Consider the following 14,065-nt stretch of genomic DNA (forward strand, 5'->3'; position numbering starts at 1 on the left):
TTCCCAGGGCAGCCCCAGCACAGCGCCGGGCCCTGGCGAGAACAAACAGGCTGCTGGCATCAGGGACAGAGGAGCTGCCTTGGCCAGCCCGGCCGGTGGAGTTTCTCTGACACGGAGCACCCAACTCCAATGGGCTTCTCCAGCTCCTTTAGAGTAATTTTGCTCTGCTTATGCAAGATATTGTAGCCAAAGCAAATCAAATAATTCTCCCATAAGTGCTCAGAGCAGGTTTTATGTCTGCCTGTATGCGAATTCATATATAAAAATATGTATACACATATTTATGTGAATGAATATCTACATCTGTCTAATTTTATAATATATAGAAATGCTATTTTAAAATTGTATATGTTAAACAAAGGGATCCTTGGAGTAAACATTCCTTAGCCAAAAGGTGAAGTTTACTTAAATAGGAATATTTATAGAAGTGAGAACTTAAGCATCAAGTCCTCATATAAAGTAGTTTTATTTCATATTCTTCAGTATTTAAATATAAATAAAAAGTAGCTTAACTCTACCACTTGTAAAATGTATCTATGAAAGGAATAAATCTTAATATATATAATAAGAATGGGCAGAATGGCTTCCATAAGGAAGATGGTTTATGATGAGTATTTTGAGTTTCCTCTATAATGTGAAGTGGTTTCTTTAGAAAAATCTCTACATCGAGTCTGTTGAAAAACTATCACTTTCTTATGTATAAGAATGCAGCAGACTGATACAGTTAAACGTATACATACATGGTTAAGCTCCTATTTTCTTTCACACCTCAAACAACCCCAAGTTTGTAATGCCCGGTGGAGGTAACTTAATGAAAAAGATTGCTTAACACAACCAGATTAAAAACCAATTTAACTGATGGCCACAAACAGAGCTTAGAGTTTGTCATGGCTACAAAGATTTTCTGTCAGAGTATAAAAGCAATTAATCAGTATGCAGAAGGTATTGCCTGCCCCATAGAGATGCTAATTTTGTGACACTTTGGAAACTCATGTTCTACATTTACTGTTCACACTAGATGGAAGCTAACCAGCCTTAGCTTGAGCTAATGAAATCAAAAGACTGCAAAATTTCACATTTTCTTATCCTCATGCAGTCTAATTTTGAGATACTTCCTTTCTTTCTAGAAGATTTTTGACAGCCACAGTGCTGATTGAATATCATGAAACACAATTGTCCTAAAGACTGGGAAGTTATATTTATACAGAACTGCTGTAGCCACTTTATCTGCAGAAAATAAAGGGCCTATCAGTTTCCTGCTCAAGTATTTTTGGAAAATGACACCCACCCCCCCCCCCAACTAATTAAAGAAATTGTAGTATAACAGAACAAAGATCAAGTGTTTCAACTTGTTATCACTGGGGTCTTTTATCTTGGCGCGGCCCCCCCCCTAAAAAAAACACCTATGTGCATAGTTTATGCATAGCAGACATATTTAGGTAGAATATTCTATTACAGATACTATTAACAGGAGCCATTGGAAAATTCAGGTATTCTTCCCTGCTTACTCTAAGTCAGGACCTAATATAGAAGCTGTTCCTATTAAAAAAAAAAAAAAGGCACTAAATAATACAGCAATTTCACCAATTTGTAACCACAAAATGTTCTGGAAAAACAAGAGGAGCAGAACAGCTACTCACTTTATTTTTTCCATAGCCCTCTCTTTAAAAGGCATCTCTGCAGTCATTTTGTTTTAAAATCTTTGGTGAGACTAAGCCACCTGGTTAAACAGATTCCTCTACGGCTGTCCAAAACCCCATCGCGGCAGTGGGAGTCACTGCGCTGGATTTCCCCCCGTCGGAGCAAAAAGCCAGTGGTGGCTGTGACTCACCTAAAGCCGAGTCGCAGATGAGCTGCTGCGGGTGCGCGGGGGCACAGCTGCACGCCTCCACCACCTCCTGCCTTCTCTGGGTCAGGAGCAGGAGCGCTGAAAACAACAAGGTACTGGGGACGGGATTCATGCTGCTGGTCGGGCAGCCAAGAGAAAATGCTTTCTTACGGTTGGTTTTCTGTCTACGCTTCCTAATAACTAGCTGATTGCTTCCGCGTGCAGTTCGGTTTCAGCAGAGCGGGGTGGTTTAGGAAAGCCCTCTAATGCTCGCTCGGAGTATACGCTTATGTTAACTGACTTCTAATTTCCCTGACATAGGACCCTCTTATTTATGGCCCTGACACTAACTCCGAACTCCGCCTTCCTCGAAGGAAAAAGCACATCATTGGTGAAAGTTACTGTACCAGAAGAGAGGTTACCTTAGTAAGCGTTGCAATGTTGCTGTTGTGAGTCAGTAGGACTATTAATAATCAAAAGCCTTTACAAAAACATCTTTTACAAGTATCTGAAGCTGATTTTATGATCTTTAGCAGAAGAAAGATTTTATCTTTTTCTAGCAAATTCCCTTCCAGTTTGAATTTAAAAACTAGTCCTGCTACCTTCACTATTTTGGGCAAGTAAACAAAGCTGTCCTTTTTTAAGCTCTGTTTTCATTTGCAGTCCCTGATCTTCCCCTGCACTTCTGTGCATTTTCTTGAAATGACGTCCCTGTTTGCAGCCTGGACAGGACTTCATTCATGAAAAGGCGATGTTTCAATGCTCCGTTTGTGAGCCTTGAACAATTGCTAGTTACAAGGAATAAAGAATTAAAACTAAAAGCTGCAATAAAAGGCATTTTTTATTATTTCATCACAGATTTAATTAAAATAACAAGGAAAACTATACCACTGGTGTATGTTGGAGGCACGGCTCTTTCTCTGCACTCCTTATTAATATAAGCCCTAATCAACACAGATCTGGATCTCTATTTTCTGGCTCACATTATACGCGGACCACAGACATGAATACAAGAGTTTGGAAATCTTTTTTAATTCCAGAACTTTTGTTGCTGTAGCAATCTGGATACGTGTAACACGGATGCACCCTCTTCTTATAAAAACATTGTTTCATGAGGGAGCAACATAAGGTTTGACTAGAGAGTAATAAAATGCATTTATAGATTGACATGCAGGACAGAACTGCTTAAAGGGCTGCATATTTTGTCACTTCACAAATCAAGCTGAGGAATTGAAAATTCATTAACATAATTTGAACCATTTCAAGCCAGACTCATGAAGATGTATTTTGTTGAGGCTGAGATTTAGGTGTACACCAAGTAGCTCGCTATCTCTATATAGATGTGTACAAGTTTTGCAGCAGCAGATTTATTTTATTTTTGAACAGTAAGAGGTCAGTTTTACAGCTCTGATTCTCCTTCCCTCCCCCCCCCCCCGCCTTGAGACACACTCCGTCTGTTAAAAAAAAGAATAAAATACCAAATATTCAGAATTATTAGAACTGGGTCTCATTTTTAGATGTTAGATGTAAATTCAAAGCTGAGCCAGGAATATTGTACACTATGTCCTGATTTAGTTCAAGCAACCATACTTTAATTTTTACTTTTTCAGCCTTAAGTTTTGGCCTCAGATCATAAGGTTGGATCCAAGTCCAGGACTAACACCTGAAAAAAATTTAGACCTGTTAACATCTCCATTCTTACCTGGAGGAAACTTACTTCTTTTAGGAAGCTTTTCCTGTGCGTGAAAAGATAAAAAAAGGTGTGAGGCTGAAATGTTACACAGGAAGTTCAAGCTCCAAGAAGGCCACAAAAAAAAAAAAAAGAAAAAAAAAGCAGGTATTTTAATGGCCGCTGTGGTCAGTAGTTCTAGGACTATTGATTTTCAAGTCTCACTTAGGGCAGTAGGATTGGAAAGTGGTGAAGGAATTAATTGAGAGCCATTGATTGCTTTCCACATGACATCACATGGCTGCTGCTATAGACCAATTTGATTACCGATTCAGTAAAATTCAGATAATTAAGAAATGTGCTGGGCAAACTGTCTTCTTTCACATCGAGCATGCAGGTCCACCTATTTGATAGTTAACTAAGGTGTGTTCTGCCTGAGGTTGTCCAGAACAGCACATCAAACTACTACGCTCTGCACGTCCTGAAGATCTTTATATCTAGTGCAGTCAAACTAATCGTACAATCAAACTAAAATATTATGCTCATAACAAAATTTTAAAGTAAGTTTGTGAAAAGTTAAAAATTAATTCACAACTATCTTGTAGACATAGTTGAGAATTAAATACTTACATTCAACTGAATGTATAGAAGCGTAAGCATGCTGGAACTAAATCTCATTGGTAATTTTACAAATGCCATAAAACACATTTTAATTACGATCTTCTATAGTATAGTCTGCAGCTATCCTTGAAATAATTTTTAAGAGTCTTTCAGAGCCATCTGTACATAGGTGGAATATTTAAAGCACGCAGAAAAGCAAATGGCCATAAGAGAGGTTCTTAATAAATATATTTCCTGTAGGTCTGTCTAGACCCAGTCCGCATCGGAAGGGATAGGCTTGGAACATACTATACGCAACAGGACCGTTCAGCGGTAATGGGGATTTTAGTGATACTTGTGGCTAGAAGGCTTCTCACCCCTAACATGAAACAGCTGGTCACAACAGCAGCAAGAAAAGCAGACGTGTACACCCGGCAGTGCTACAGTACATGGACTTACTTAAAGCTGGGACTTGAAACTGGCTGTTCTGCTTCCCACGCGAGTCTTAACTAATGAGCAGTTCTTCGGTTGGCGTATCTCTCATTTCTTCATGACGACATTGATACAGTCTTATCACAAAAATGTAAAAGGCCAACAATTTTTGAAACCTCAGCAGAACTCCTATTTTCTTCATTCTGAAACACTAAGTTTTGTCAAATTACTATCAGAGTTTAGATGAAGACATATTTACATTATAGCATTTGAAAGGGATTTTCATAAGTCTGGAAATCTCTGTACTCGGGAACATGCTCTCACAAATGCAAGAAAATCCATTTTTAGTCCATTTATCAGAGGAGGCAAATATTACCTGTAGCTTCTACTCGTATCAGTACAGTGATTTAGTACCTGTTACCTCTGAAGAGTATGAGCAAGCATTAGGTCTTAGCTTGAAGCTGCATTGTCCTTTTTTATATTGTGTATTGTTAGTATTTTTCACTGTATTGGGAAAATTACTTTTAGAGAGTTTAAAAGAAACCCTAAGCTCAGTGCTCATTCTGTATTACAGTTAGATCTTGACCTTATAAAATACAAAGATTATTCCAAAAGGAATACAGAACTACTCATGACTAACATTTAAGCAAAGCAATCTTTTATCTTAAATAACGGTAGAGACATTATAGCCAACATTTTGTAAATATAAGCAGACCGAAGCAAAATAAACACTTGGTCTTTTTACTAGTTGTATAAATGGACTAACAGTGCAGGGCTTCTTTCACTATGCTGTATGCTATGACATCGATTTCCCTTTAGTTTCATAAGTAAGCCATGGTATCATAGCAAATTATGTCATAACACGAGTCGAGCCAGTTCCCGCTCCTTAGTTATATTCTGCTCCAGCTAACGCTTGCTAATAAGAAACAGAAAAGTTTGTTTATAAGGGATATAGTAACTGATTCCTTCAATTCATTATTGACTCAGTAGAAAAAACCCTTGGCACTTTCTCATTTCTGTCTAGCTAAGCAAGTTGAGTGTTGAACGACTAATTTCTGTTTTCTAGTAAAATGCAATAAAATAAAGAGATAATCCACTGTATTTGCTGATATGTGCGATATAGCAACAAGGCAGGAAACCTGACTGCAGTCAAATTTTTCATCGGCTTCATCTCTTGTCAATGGGAATTCTAATTTTGCACAGGACTTCTAATTCTGGAGAGGCTTTTTTTACTGTGGGTTGTCACCATCCTTGTTAATTTTTACTGTGAAGCATTAGCATCTATCAACTGCATTCTGGTCATTAATTACCATAATTGTTTCTTTCTCTTCTAACAGCCCACAGAGACCTGTATTAAAAACACTAAGTCTGCTTCTGTTGGATGCCATAGATGCAGGGTCCCATGGCGTGAACTACTGCTTCCCCTGAACTCCACAGCAAACCCACTCTGACTTTAGGGTATTTTCGTCTCTTCCCCAGGAGTTACTTGGGGGCAAAGGTGATGAGTGAGTGCATCACCCTTAGAGCTGACGTGGGGAGAGGCACACTGCCAGATTGCCTCTGTTCCATGCTCTCTCCTCTCACCTGTCAGCCCTTTGCAGCACCGCAAGGCTGCAGGGTAATCTACCAACAGCACCGCCTTTGGCTGACTCGTACTGGTATGTTATCTTCCAGCACTGCTGTCTCCCCTCTGGATTTAATTTTTGATGAGAGGCAGCACTGTGCATTCAGGTTATAGGTTCCTGGGTGCTGATCACGAGCATTTCTCTGGCAGGCTTGAGTTTGCTACATGGAGCTATGTCAGGGAGCACTGAACTGTGCACAGGGATTGTCCATACAGCTTTTTCAAAGGCTCTTTAATTATTAGGGGGCCACCTTGCTGTCCCTTCCAGCTGCCAAGCAGCTTCATTCTACACCATGTCTTTCGGTTGGACTGCCTGCTCCGTACATTAGCTTCTGGCAGTCTACAGGCTGTAACTTTTTATCTATATCGATCTTATTCTCTCTCTTTTCTGGCAAATAAATCTTGTTTTAGAATGGTAGCAGACAGTATTCTCCGCAGTAATAGTTTATCTGTTGCCTTTTTGATGCTGTGCTACAGCTCTTGTCTCCCTAGTTCTCATTTGGCATTGCATTTATTTTTCCTTAAAACTACTTTCAGTTTAACTGACGTAGTCACAGTACACATCCTGTACAAAAACTGTACGATCATGTAGAAAAACTGTACAATCACATAGAAAATTCAAAATTAAAATAGTATTTCACAAAATAGATGAGCTTTCATGGATTTTCAATTCCAGTGCCTCCATATGGACTATAGCCTGCTTCAAAAGGGAGGGTATTTATAGCTGTCACTTCCTAAATACTACAGTAAAAGAACCCTATACAGTTTATAGTCACAGCGATTTGGGTAATTTTTTTATAAGGTGTCAAAATGTTACTTGGTTTTAGAGCAGCAATTTGCTAAGTGGTTGGGAGAATGATTGGAATAGAATGAAACACTGACATCCCAGCATCAAAATATAATTTGTCTCTGCAAAGATTTTTGTCTTCTCTAGAACTTCTACTAGAGTTCTGTGGGAGCCGCTCTTTCTGATTTGCTGCGAATATACTCAATGTTTTTCTTTTTAATGACAATTTCTGGTTTTATGCTGTACAGGTATTGAAAGTAGAAGATTTTTCTACCCTCGGGTCACATCTGTGTCGATTTAGATAACTATTCTTTTCTGATTGAAAAACTATTGGGCACACTGATGAAATTAACATTCTACTCTTTTTAGCCACTTGAGCTTTTAGATTTCTTTAATGCCCTTATTTCTAAAAAAGATAACACAAAGCTATCAGATTCTCCTTTGGCTTGCCGCTTGTGTGAAATGGTACTCCATACAGATAGAACTTTACACCTAGTTTTTTCTGTCAAGGTACAAGGCAGCAGAAAATCTGGCTTGACGTCTCTGAATTGTTCTTTGTGTTTGTTGAGAACAAGACCTCTTTAAGTGTGATGTTTCTGCTTTTCTTAATTGAGAGAGGAATATGTTGAGCTACCCCTGCTGGTGATGGAGAGCTTGTGCATGGCCGAGCCCTGACTTTATCTTGAGATTGTGTTTTCGTAAAACCAAATAGACCAGAGAAAGTACATGTTCTGCTTGTTTATTGATTTAGGACTCTTCCTGCCTGTTTCTGGGAAAGAAAAAAATGAATAAAAGGCCACCTTCATTATTTCACTTTTAATTTCCTTTCTCCAAAGTAAGCAGAGCAAAATTAGATTTAGTCTGATGCGTATTCCACAAATAAATTACATGGAACTAGAGTGGTTAAATGAACTTTGCTTGGGGATTATTGGAAAGATAAATATTTAAACACTGGACTTGAGGTAAGTCATGTTTATGCAATATCTCTTTTTTTTTTGTCACTACTCTCCCCCTTTTTTTTCCTATTGTGGCTTTTCTAGTCACTAACTCAACCATGAGGACATTAAAGCCAGGGTGAATACCAACTTCAAAAAAATGTTTTCTGTATTGTTGCCAGCAGAGGGCTTTTTTTTTTTTTTTGGCTTTTTTTTCCTTTTTTCTTCTTTTTTTCTTTTTTTTTTCTTTTAGCAGATGATCTTTGCCTAGTTTCAGTTTTATATACAGCTTTGATTATATTTTACATTACATCTTAGTTAGAAGAATTCAAAGTAAATTTACAGTAATTAAAATGATATCTCTTGGAAATAAAATAACTTATACTATGTAACTCTAAGCATTGTTCAAAAATACTTAAATTGCAGAATAACTTATAAAGCTTGGAGCCCTTTAGTGTATGAAGCTTAAAATTAAGGATTTACTTTAAATTAATAGACTTACAGTGAAGAAATCGCAGGATGAAACTCTAGTAAACCAGACTTATAAACTCCAGAAAATTTCTGAAATAGGAAAGGATAGGTATTATTGCCATGACATATGGAAAAATAAAAACAGTAATGCAGATGAAGACTGTGCTGGTTAAATATATTGCCATCTACTGATTAACTAAATAACCTTCACTTCAGATTATAGAAGATGATAATGGCGCCTGTAGGTATTGTGTAAGTATATCAAACTACAATACTTCTTTCTACAGTAAAAAGCGTGATAAGCAGATTTACTAAATGTTTAAGTGGCCAGATAGTGAAGTTTAACACAATAAAATGATAGTTATGTTTCTAAGCTCACAGTACAAAAATCTTCACTTGTAAAACACTGATGCAGATGAAATGTTAACGAGCAGTGATAATAATTGTCCTTGCAATTGTGATGTCGGTAAGAGAATCATGAAAGTAACTGGCTTTTTAGATTTTCATGCTCGTCTAATTAGAAGTGTTTCTAATTGTAAGTCAGCTTTATTGTTATCAGAGCACTTGCATGCATGAAATTTATGCTCTCTAGAGTATGCTGGTCAGAAATGAAACAACTGAAGTATTTCAAATTGTCAGAATTTAGCAAATGGCATTTCATTTTCAAACTTGAACGTAGTTAAGAGTATATGGGCTTCATAGCTTGATAAAATAAACTGAAGTATTTTTAGTGACTAGTCATGGTGGTTTTATGTAGAGATCTCTCAGCAGTGTTACCATCTATAAAAATGTCCTAAGGTGGCAAAAGCCATGAGGTTTCCTAGGTGTATGTGAATGGGGATGGGGTGCATTGAGACAGAACCTAGCAGAACTGCGTGTATACTTTTCTGTGATTTCAAAGGTGATGGTAAATCAGACAATTCCTTCAAAAATTATTATGGTAAAACTATGTCACACCCTGCAACTAACTTAGACTCCATTCAGGAAAAAAAAAAAAATTCAGTAGGATTTTTGACCAAGAGCCTTAGGTTTGGCTCGAGATTAGAAAAGAATAAACTGACGAGGCAGAAGTATGTTTGTAAGAAGGGGATGTCAAATCTCTGATCGCTACACAAATCCAGAAGAGTGAACCTACATTCACCAGACTGATGGTGCTGCCAGCTGCCTCTAGTTACAGTGCGTGTTTTGTTTCTTTGTAAAACACAAGTTAAGTTTATTTTGTCAGGTTCACTGGAAGGACATGACTCTTGTTGACGTGTTCAAGCAACAGGATTTTTTTTCCCCTGCTGCTGCTGCTACACTGGAACTGCATGCACAGTGCACAAAATTCAGTTTAAAGGAATTCCTAGCGATGAATTGAGGGAGGAGAGGAGTATTAAGTACTTCTTAGAAAGAAGTACTATGCCAAACTGCTGATTCTACTTATTATTTTTCGTTAAAGTGCACTGAAAGTACAGGTAGCAGTATAGTATAAAAATAGTGCAGTTCTTCATGAGCAGAACAGCAGCAGATAAGTGTTCGTGAGCTTTATAATTTTGTTAATTAGCTGCTCTGAGGTCAGAGTCATAGCATCTATTTAATACCTTCCTTTCCACAGAGCAGTTTTTGTATTGTTCATTGGTTTGTGTTTTTTGTTGATTTGGGGTGTTTTTTTAAATTCATGCCCAACTGTATCTTCTTGGTTGTTCTGCACATACTACATGGCAGGTCCAAAATGGTACTTTCAACAAAAAAAAGCATCCTTGGCTTGGTAACTGTTGGCCTGCCATATATTGCAGACTAATGGATATACCCGGGTGTTTTGAATGATGCTAATGAATACTTTTACAAACACTCTGTGTTTGGATAACAAATGAAGTCTTGCGGAAGAATATGGATTCCGTCCTTTTCTCAACAAGAAAAAAATCCTCTACCAACTTTTGAGAGAAGAAGGAGGGGGAGGAAACTGTGTGGTTTAGCTTTAATTGGGTTTTCTTAATTTTTGGCTGGCAGGATATGCTTAGTTTTGAAATATGTTCTGCACGTGGCCAGTTTAGCTATTTACTACTGTGCATCTCCAGATCAGAGGTCAGGAGCTTTCAAACCTTCTTGTGTTTGCGAAGTCTTCTGGAACCCATGTTTTTAATGGGTATCTGATGTGTCAACAGCAATTCTCACTGTATTTGCTTGATCTTTTTGAGCACCTATATCATTTGATCAGTGTCGTTTTTAACTGTTTTAATTTGGCAGATTTTTCTTATCTTCTACGAAAAGGGAAGACCAGTAATTGCAGTGTTTTCTGCATTTCCCTGTTCATTCAGTGTAATTATTAATATGTGGGATAGAACAGAAGACAGGCCAGCCCTAAACCTTTTATGAAAACAACATATGCAACATATTGAAAATATCTTGACATTTCAGAAGAACAGTACAGTATTATTTTGCAGATTTCAGGCATTTAAAATAGGTTGCGACCAGTAACTAATGAATCTTTGAACCTAATTTGTGTTTGAATACAATTTGCAAATCATCCTAGCAACGTGGAAAAGGAATGTTTGATGTAATAATCTACATCAACAGAAGAGTAAAAATCCAACACGTTTCAGGCCTTAATGAGGAGGATTTGATAACTTATTGCTCCCAACACCAGCAGTTTCAAAAAGCTTTGTGGTCTCACGCTAGCTAACCCAGCAGATGTCATGACCTAATTCTGAGAGACTTAATGACATGAGAAACATGCTTCTGTGGTATATTTCAAAATGATTTGCTGTGAATGCACACTTGCCTTAATTGGTGTTTATTCAGCAGCTTCAGAATATCGGGTCAGATTTCTCCCTGGATTTAGTTATTCCATCAGTAGAACTCCTGTTTGAGATAGTTCTTTGTCTATTTGTAAATCTAAATAGTTTCATTGCAACTATAATTACTTTGCTAGTTGCCTGTCAGTACTATGGGAAACAAAAAAGAGAGAAATAATGCGTCGTGAGTTCCTACTGTACTGTCTTTGCTCTTATTGAACTAATATGAATAGATCTGATGAAAAATGAATGGCCAATCCACGACTGTGGGAGATGTCAAGGGGTTGCTGTCTCTATTATTATCAGTAATTTAAAAGACTTAAAGAATATTACAGTTTCTGCAAGTGGTTTGAAAGTCTGAGTCTTGGGCATTGGGCTCCAGTTTCCCTATAGAGATTGTGGGGGCCAGATCTCGGAGAATTTAGCAGCTTTCCCAGGGAAGCTCAAGTTTGAGCCAGTTTGTCAGCTGCTGTAGTCCCATTGCAAGTATATGGTTGAAAAATCAAATCCACTCATTTTAAAAAAATTGCTTCTGTGAGAACTATACCAATTAACTTCAAATGTGTTCATCTAAAAAACCATATTAGGCCCGTTGTAGAATCCATTTTAGTGACAATCATGCAACACCATTAAAAGAATTATTTTCAACTGTTCTGTCTTGAAAATAATAAAATAAATGCTGATTATGTAAAATAAAGTGTTAGTAAAGAGGTACGTGGCATGCAAATGAGCTCTTGAATGAAAAATGCTAGTATATAGTTATTTGGATAGGGAAAAGATAGATATGTTATTAAAAATGTGAAGTTTTTTTCAGACAGGGTATTACAGTCACATTTTAAACCCATATATACTGTTGTACTTCCATTACAGATTTAATCACGTCTAATATTTAATCCCTCATTCTCCTCTGTCCTGGAACGCTTCCCAGTGCAGTTAACCAAGACAGGGTTAAGCTTCTCACACTTAGACAGGTGCCCAGTCTGCCAAGAGCTTTTAAAGTATTACTGCCATACTCATTAAGGCTCATGTCAAACTTGAGTGAACTCCCAGTTTGATGATGCCTTGTGGTCACAACCATTAGATTTGTCTGGTCGTTAAGTATATAAATTTAAGTCATGCTATTAATATATGACAGAAACCATTAAAACATGTCATTTCAGTAAAGCAGCTTCCATCCTAAATATTCCTCAGTTTGAAACTTAGGAATCTAGACTTTTGGTATCCAGATTTTAAAATTCAAAAGATTTTTTACTACTGCCTTTTATCTGCAAAATACACTCTATGTTTTGCTTTCCTGGGGAACATGTCTTCAAGGTCACAGATCAAAGTAGTGCCTACTACTAGTAGTACCTCGTCCTAGTCATGGAAGTGAGACGTGCAACTTATTCTAGGTTACCGTTCTCTTGAAATAAGACTTCACATTTATTTAAAAGAGCAATGTGAGAAGTTAAAACAGCAGAAATGAAAGTGTATAGACTGAATCCATCTTTGTCATTTTTAGGAGCTGATAAAACACCTTAATATTCTGACATTATTTTGATTAATAATATCATATTAGCAAATATCAGTAATGTATCTCAACTGTTTTGTATATGGGTTCCTACCAAGAGCCATGCCAGTTTTTTCCAGTTGCTACTAATATTTATTACCAATCCAATCATACTCATATATAACTATGGGAAATTGTATTGCATGCTTGACATGTATTCTGTTTTCTCCCTAATTAATAACTATAGTTTATTGCATTGTTATTTAAGTTATAATAGAATTCCTGTTTATCCTAATTAATTTTTTTAAAATATTCAGATGTATTTAATGTATATTGTATGTTTGTGCAAGGGTTCATGCAGTCTAGTCCATTTCCACCTCTCATACATGTGAACTCGACAGATTTCTTAATGTAATTTCTGTTGTTGGTCTTTTCTGATTTTTTCCCCTCGGTTTTTATTTGTTATAGTAGAATTTATACTTTTCTGAATTTAAGAAAACATTTGAAAAATAAGCAATATTTTTGTTAAATGGCGTTTACCCTCCAACAATACATTTCAAATAAAACATGCAATAAATCCTATTAGTATCAGGTGTGTTTAAAGTGGATCCATTGATACACGCTAGATCTTCTTTCAAGGTATGTCTCTACCAAGTAACTATAACGTAAATTAAAATGAAACCCATGGAGCCAGTAAGTTTTTGGTATTACTATCACAGTCGTATCATACATAATGTTTACCCAAATGGTATGAAAAGTCTTGAGACTGCCTATTCTGTTAAGATAGGAATTACCATAAAAGAGCAGATGGGGAAGAGGTGGGGCGAGGACTCAAATCAAGTTTTCTATAATTTCAATAAGAAATTTCAGGCTTTGTTATTGCTTGACGGAACAATACCACGCACAACTGGAACTAGTTAGTGGCAGGGAAGTGACTGCACGATGGCACATGTCTAGTCCCCATCTATAAAGGGAAAACTGTGGTAATTGAAGTAAGAGCAGGAATAAAGGAAATGCCGTTCAAAACCCAAAATAACTACAACTTCATCAGCCCTGGATTCATGGGCCTCTCATAATGATAGATACAAACAAGAGAAGCACTGGGATAACTTCGTGTTTGTCTGCCTTCTGTGCTGCCTGCGTTTTTTCCTGTCTGATGTTTGAAATGCAGAATGCAGCAGCTTTTTCCCCTGCACCCACCTCTTTTTGTCTGTGCTGGGATGTGGTACACCACATGAAATCTTGGTATCGGACTCCAGAGCAAAATGAACTCTATTGCCTTAAATGATGTTAGCACAGTTTTCTGAGGGAGACAGCAGAGTTTCTTTTTTATTATTTTTTATTTGTTCCTGCGGCCCACTGAGGATTCCACAGCTTTGGAATCATGGGAAAATACGTGATCTTCTTAATTACAGGAGTGCCATTTGTATTGCTATAGTTAGAGGTCTGCAAG

General features: G+C 37.2%; 2 protein-coding genes across 2 annotated transcripts in view; one reads left to right on the forward strand and one right to left on the reverse strand.

The window, feature by feature from the left end:
• TIMP4 (TIMP metallopeptidase inhibitor 4) overlaps window positions 1–2,142 on the reverse strand; it is a 28,501-nt gene extending 26,359 nt beyond the window's left edge. Inside the window, exon 1 of the mRNA XM_082487584.1 lies at window positions 1,832–2,142. Within this exon, the coding sequence (XP_082343710.1) occupies window positions 1,832–1,961 (130 nt within the window). The 5' untranslated portion in view covers window positions 1,962–2,142. The remainder of the gene's footprint in view (window positions 1–1,831) is intronic.
• SYN2 (synapsin II) overlaps window positions 1–14,065 on the forward strand; it is a gene marked incomplete at both ends in the record, with an annotated part of 194,440 nt that overhangs the window by 126,649 nt on the left and 53,726 nt on the right. The window lies entirely within an intron of this gene.

The sequence above is a fragment of the Vanellus vanellus genome (genome assembly GCF_965231255.1).
Source record: "Vanellus vanellus genome assembly, chromosome: 9".
Lineage (NCBI taxonomy): Eukaryota > Metazoa > Chordata > Aves > Charadriiformes > Charadriidae > Vanellus > Vanellus vanellus.